This window comes from Octopus bimaculoides, chromosome 3 (genome assembly GCF_001194135.2).
Source record: "Octopus bimaculoides isolate UCB-OBI-ISO-001 chromosome 3, ASM119413v2, whole genome shotgun sequence".
Lineage (NCBI taxonomy): Eukaryota > Metazoa > Mollusca > Cephalopoda > Octopoda > Octopodidae > Octopus > Octopus bimaculoides.
Window position 1 is genome coordinate 128,201,037 of NC_068983.1, and position 7,487 is coordinate 128,208,523.

Consider the following 7,487-nt stretch of genomic DNA (forward strand, 5'->3'; position numbering starts at 1 on the left):
ATATATTTAGGTGTGTGTGTGTGTGTGTGTTATATCGTCAGTAGTTCATATATCCGAAAAAGAAGCACACATTAAAACAGTAATATATTTTAAGAAGTTAAAAGTTATGGCCGGTCATAGGGATCATTGTTTTCACACCTATACTGCTGAGCACTTTATGGTGCAAGACCAGTGGTCACACTCTGACCGACCATAACTTCCAATATATAACTTCCTAAAATATATTACCTAATGCTTTGGAGTGTGTTTCATTTTTTTTTTTTTTTTTTTTTTTTGGATATATGAACTACAGACAATTCATTACACACCACTGTTCGCAGAGTATTTTACAAAAGGCCGCCAAGTGGATTGTCTTCTATAGCTGTACTGGAGGCTGTGCGCCGCTACATAAGTACGAAAGCTACAATCTCTCGGATACTCTGGAGTTATATTAGTAGCCATTGAGTTTGTCGAGTCACCAATACTGCGAAGCGCTTTGTAGGTGCGCGACTGGTAATCACTTTATGACCGGTCATAAATTTTTACTTTTTAATAAAGATATATATATATTTGACAATCGATAAACTTTAAATGCAAAAACATTATATTGAATGCTCTTAAAGACACATGACTCTTATTCCAATTCCCACGCCTTTTGTGGCTGTTTACCTGTTTACACAAAGACCATTTAAGAATGAAGACATTTCACCGTATGTTTTATTGCTTACAAAATATACTATAGAATGTTAATTCTGTCAGTTTAATTAAACTTAGTAATCATAAGCATTATTTAAACAGTTACCATTCAATTTATAATTTTAAAAATCGAAGTAAACTGAGCGGAAGTTGTGACAGTGACATCTCATAATATTATAGAAAAAGTGAAATCCGTCACCATGATGAGCTCACATACACCTTTATTTATCCTGATGTCTTAAATATTACAGAGATGACAGCTGGAGTACACCGTTCCAACATTGTTGTACCCAGCACCAAAGAGTACTGAGAAAGCAATTCAGTGACTTGCTATATCTACATCATATCTTTATGGGAATATTCGACGAAAGATATACAGATCTTTAAAAATATTCGCAAATTCCATTTTGTGCCTACTATCTGTTACGATTCCTGATAAACGTAATTGTTTTAAATTGGTATATAACTGTATCTAGAGTTTTCCTATTATCTAAAATGTATGTTCTTTATACTGGATATTGTGCAGATTGTTTCAATGAAATTAGACTTCACTGTCGTCACTTCTGGTTTGTTTACTTTCACTTCCTTATTACGCGCCTAAAGTGCATTGTGTAACCCCACCTCCAGACGTCTAAAGAAATCCAGATGTATTTTATACATCAATGGCTATCTCTCTGGTTGTCTGTTTATATATATATATATATATATATATATATATATATATGGAGAGTTCGGGGCGAGAGAGAAAGAGAGAGAGAGAAAGAGCTGCAGATGTGGCTGTGTCAGAAGCTTATTCCCAACAATGTGGTTTCGGTTTCAGTCTCGCTGCATATTACTTTAGGCAAGTATTTTCCACTATGGATCTAACCGACCAAAGCCCTGCGTAGGATTCCCATAATTAAAACGCATATTTCTTTTAAAGTTTTACAAGAACCAAGATATTGGGTGAAGTACCAAACTGGGATCCTTTCTGTTCAGCTGCTACTTTTCAGTTTCTTCGATATTTGTTCTAATTGATTTCATATTTGATGTATTGGAGTAGTGTCGAATGGTAATCATTGATCAATAATAAGGATTACAAAGTTTACAATTTTGGGATAATTTTAGCCAAGCGAATGCCACAAACATATAAGTATCTATTTTTATAGTAACAAACCAAGCTGATACCAAGCTGCTTACCTACATGGTTGTTTTATGCTTATTAAATGCTTAAAACACCGGGTATGAAGTGTTCGTGAGATGTGCTGAAATTAATAGCTAAATAGGCCTTGAATCACGCACCAATTTTGTGGGGTGGGTGCATAATCGTATGAATTCCTGTGTGTAGAATACAAATTCACAAAACTTTTCTGATAATTCCAAAAAATACAAAAGTTCTGAGTTAAATGGTGTACATAAAGCAGAATTCCGTCAATATTTCCTTTGTCTACAGTTGACAACACTGCCGGACGCTCAAAATGACAGCTTCTAAACCCGGTTTTCTGACTGGGTAAAAACTATCTCTAACTTTTTAAAAGTCTTTTCTGGATCCAGTGTAGAAAATGACATCATTACACCAAATTCTAAAAAAACTTAAACTTTAAAATTTCCACAGGAGTAGCCAGACAGAAAAGATTCCAAAACTATTGTTATGCCTTTCTTTATCTTACTCCCCTCCCTCTCCCTTTCTCTCCCTCTCTCATATCTATTTGTGTCTTTGCGCGCGTGTGTATGTGAGATGGAAGTTCATATTCAAGAAGATGGCTATTTAAAGAAGTTTCTGTAACGCTTCTGTAACGTTTCTGTTTGTTTCAGTTAAACATGATTTATTAATAAATAACATTTAGCAAAGTTAAATGTAACGGGTAATACAATAAACCGCTAACATTCAACTAATAATCCAACTTCCAACCAAATCAGCTACAAATGCTATATAATGTAAAACTATGATGTCTCTGAATATATATTTAAACATTTGCTTGTAATTAAAGTTGGAATTGCTAGAGACCTCAACTGCTTTTAAAATATTGCAGATTTTCAAAGTAAATTTGAAATAAAATAGTGAAATAAAATAGAAGCATTGACAGAATGACAGTTTACTTTTTCTCTTATATTTCAGTATTTTGGAGTTAATATCTCTTTGGAAGAGACACTGAATTGATATATTTTGCACAGACTGGATCTTTTCTATTGCTGTCACAGTTTTCAACTCTATTTTGCTCCAATTGTTTTCAAAGTTTGTGTACTGATGTAGTTTTGCATGCTAATCATGGAAAGGAAATTCGTTTTTGCAATAAGTTAATGATTAAAAAGTTAATAGATTTTAAAGTGTCCGATTTTTCGGTAATTTTAGCCAATCGAAAGCCAAAGACATATTGGTGCCTGTTTCCATAGTAACATGCCAAGGTATAGTCTGCTTAAAATTCCAACCACGTGTTTGTATTGTGTTTACTTGTCTATTTTCTTTGACAAGTGACTATTTTCTAAACGTTTGCACTACCACATTTTTGTCATTTTGACCTGTTTTTTTTTTTTTATATATATATACCACCTGGTATTTTCAGTTGCTGTCCTGTCACTATATCATTTTCATAATTTTTCACGCTAAATAAAAGTATGACCGCAGTCAACTTGTTTAACCTTTGGAATATGATGGAGAAATTGAAAACAGAGGAGGATGCAGTTCTATATACCTGAAAGAAAACTATGTACAAAAAGACACTATATGAACAAGAAGATGCTTTGTGGTAAAATTTACTGGTGGTGTTCCCGAAATGGAAGCAACGAGTGTGTGTCTGTCAGCAAAGATACATGGTTGTAAGGTGGCACCCTTCCTCTTAAGACTGTACTGCTGTTTTTCCATTATTCATGGGTCCGGTTTTGTATTGAAGAACTGGAGATGAGCCACTGTACAGCTGTTGATTACAGCAGCTATGTTCGCGGAATATGTGCTCCGAAAAGCAGTCCAAATGGGAAAATTATTGAGAGAGACGGTACAGTCTTCTCAAAATGTAAATAATAACGGAGAAAGTGTGCTTACTACCTAAGCAGTGTTTTCGAAGGAGTGTGTTGTGAGACCAGACATATTTTCTCTTTGAATTTTTACTCGAAATTGTTTACGTAGACTGAACTGCAGTTTGTATTTTTCTTTTTAATTTTTGTAATTCAACGTAGAGTTTGTATTTTTGTAATTTTTTGCCCCCCCCCCCAAGAAATCATTGAGGAAGATTTCCTTTTTATATACTTTACATGCCTGTTCCAACATTTCACATGACTTTATGCATTAAGGCTTATTAAGACTTCAAGACTTCTTACAGGCTTGCCGTCGTAATGTTTTCATAGACAGCAATCACGCACAAAATGCCAGCTTCCAAATCTTTTTTCTGATTGGGTAAAAATGATCAGACTATAAACCTCTGTAACGTTTTTCTACATTTTTTTTCTGGAACAAGCGAATAACAAGATCCGATTCAGTATGAAAAATTACAACTGTATACCAACTTTGAAAATTTTCACTTGATTTTAAAGATTTCAAGATCTGTGACAGGAACAGAAAAAAATATCTCTGCCATCAATAAATGAATGCTAATAAAAGAAACTTTAAACTCAATATTTTAAAATTTGACTTTTGTTTCTATTTGTCAAATAAACAGGTCAGCTTTATTGGAGATGGGCTAAATATGGAGTAGATTTTGGTTATCCAAAGCAGCTGAACGTCTGGGTTAACCTTCCCTCCCGTGTTACCGCGGTGTTCAAATGGCAAAATGGAAAAACCTACTTCTTCAAAGATGACACCTACTATAGATTCAATGACAAAAACTTTAGAGTAAGTAAAGATTTATTATATTTGTGATATTTGTATAAAAAATAATAAAAAAGGATAATGTTGTAATTGTAACTTATTGGTAGGTTTTCATGCAATACTTTTTGTATGAATGTATTATAATAATTATTATATGTTATTAGTAAAATTAATGAATACTGGTTGACATGAAATATACATGCAGTTGAATATGCAATATGTTTTGATGGCACTCATATCTATTTACTGTAGAATAGTGAGGGACTCTCCCTTCGGAGACGACGTATGAATGTTCATCTTTTCGCTGAACAACATCATCAAATGTTTGTGCCGTACATTAGCTCACTCTCTTCATCAAATCGACATTGCCTGAACAATTGTACAGTGTACCACGCATCAGGTTTCGAAGTGACTGCAGATAAACGTGTTTTGCTCAAGAACACAACACACCACTCAGTCTAGGAATTGAAACCATGATGTCATGATCGTGTGTGCAACACCCTAACCCTCTGGAACAATAATGTTTTATTTATTAAAGAATAATTATCTGGTGATATTCTTTCAACTTTTGTCTCATCCGGCAATGACAAACACCATATATATATATATATATATATATATATATATAGTCTCACACACATATGTATGCATATGCACATAATTATATATATATGCATAGAAGCATACATTTGTGTATAATACATACATATATAAGCATATATACACGTTATCCGTGTATATATAATTTAATCAGTTAATTCCAATCTCCTCAGAAATACCAGGATTTGTGTGTAAATTAGAAATAATTATTTAATACCACAATTAACAAAGACAATAAGAGATAAAATAAATTGATTGGAAATTCATTTGATCATCAGACAAAAGATCTTGCATTTATTTGGGCATTTCATATTCAGCGTTAAAATCCAACTGAGGTCAACTTTGGTTTTAATCTCTCAGCAGTCAAGAAAAAAAAGGACCAGTCAAATAATACAATCAATGTCATTGACTAGCCCCTTACCTCCAAATTCCTGGCCTTGTGCCTAAAATGAAAATAATTAGGTACAAGCATGGCTGTGTTGTAAGAAGCTTCCTTTCCAATTACCTTGCTTTGGGTTCAGTTTCACTGCATGGCACTTTGGACAAGTGTCCTCTACTATAACACTGGGCTAACCAAAGCCTTGTGAGTAGATTTGATTGACAGAAACTGAAAGAAGCTCATCTCATTTGTATATGTGTGTTTGTCTTACACCGTCACTTGACAGCTGGTGTCAGTTTTCTTATGCACCCATAACTTAGTAGTTTGGCAAAGGAAAGTCCTTGAAACTACAATTACTGAGGTTTATATGTTTGACTCTACACTTGAAAGTTGATATGTGTGACTAAACACTTGAATGCAGTGCCCTAGCATGGCCTCAGTGCAATGGCTGAAACAAGTAAAGGATAAAAGATAAATTGATAAACAATGGAAGAGAATGGATTAGCAGAATCACTAATATGTCATGTAATAGATTTCATTGTAATATTTATTCTGGGATTTTTACTTTCACCTAGGTGAACATTGCTACTCATCACTCTGGAGTTGATTAAATAAAATACAAATCGAGTGCTTGAATTAAATTAATCAACTAACTTGCCACACCAAAAAACAAAAAAAAAAGAAATGCATTGATTGTTTGGTACCTAAATTAATAACAATAACCAAGAGGAGGTCAAAATAATTTATTAGCATTACTTGAAGTGGGGAGGGTTTGAGAACCATTCTGCTAAACCAGTGGTTCCTACCTGGGGTCCATATGGCACTTGGGGGTCCATATAAGATTTTGTTGAAATTTGTGCAATAAACTGCTTATATATCTACAATGTGGATGCGCAATGGCCCAGTTGTTAGGGCAGCGGACTCGCAGTTTCGATTCTCAGACTAGGCGTTGTGAGTGTTTATTGAGCGAAAACACCAAAAGCTCCACGATGCTCCGGCAGGGGGTGGTGGCGAATCCTGCTGTATTCTTTCACCACAACTTTCTCTCTCTCTTACTTCCTGTAATTCAAAGGGTCAGCCTTGTTACACTGTGTCATGATGAATATCTCCGAGAACTACGTTAAGTGCATACGTATCTGTGGAGTACTCAGCCACTTGCACGTTAATTTCACGAGCAGGCTGTTCCGTTGATCGCATCAACTAGAGCCCACGACGTCGTAAGTGATGGAGTGCCAACAACAATACATCTACAATACACAAGATATTTTAATTTTTTTATAAAATTCCTAATAACATTCAATCATAAAAACGCATTAATACTTTATATACATTGAATGGCTAAATTAAAATATGAATCAAAGAGATCCATAAGCAAATGAAGGTTGAGAACCTCCGTGTCAAACTATGAAATTATGAAGTACATAATATACAATCTGAAATAAACTAAAAAAACTATTTTCTCCTTTTTATTCTTGGTATTTCAGGTTGATGAAGGCTACCCACGTAAAGTCAGTACTTGGTGGTTAGGATGCAATGACGACACACAAAATCAAATGCACCACAACGTGCATTCAATCATCACTGCTCATCCAAGTATTCTAAATCCGCCACGGACTCGGAAACCCCCAAGAGGTAGTCAAGACGAAAATGAAAATATGCAAACGAAATTACAAATTACACAGAATGAGGCATACCGAACAAATTGTCACATCACTTTATTGCTAACTACTTTTTTTACAATAGTGTTCTTTCTAAGGCAATGATGTTGCAGAGGAAATAACTTCAAATTAAACAACAAAATAAAATCGAACAAAAGAAAAAATATTTAAAAGATAAGGATAATAATTATAATACTATATAATTATTATTGATATTAAATAAAAATTATAACTATAATAATTTTTAAAACAAAAAAGATAATATTAATGCTAATGATAATATTAATGATAACAATATTAGTGGTGGTGATGGTGATTATAATGATGATGAAGATGATGAAGATGATATTATTAATTATAAAATCATAATTATAATATTAAAATTTACGATATA

At 33.7% G+C, this 7,487-nt stretch overlaps 1 protein-coding gene across 1 annotated transcript in view; it reads left to right on the forward strand.

Moving 5' to 3' along the window:
* The window catches only part of LOC106869299 (matrix metalloproteinase-14), a 28,828-nt gene extending 21,341 nt beyond the window's left edge, over positions 1–7,487 (forward strand). Inside the window, exons 6-7 of the mRNA XM_014914975.2 lie at positions 4,308–4,480; positions 6,920–7,487. Coding sequence (XP_014770461.1) covers positions 4,308–4,480; positions 6,920–7,198 — 452 coding nt within the window. The 3' untranslated portion in view covers positions 7,199–7,487. The remainder of the gene's footprint in view (positions 1–4,307; positions 4,481–6,919) is intronic.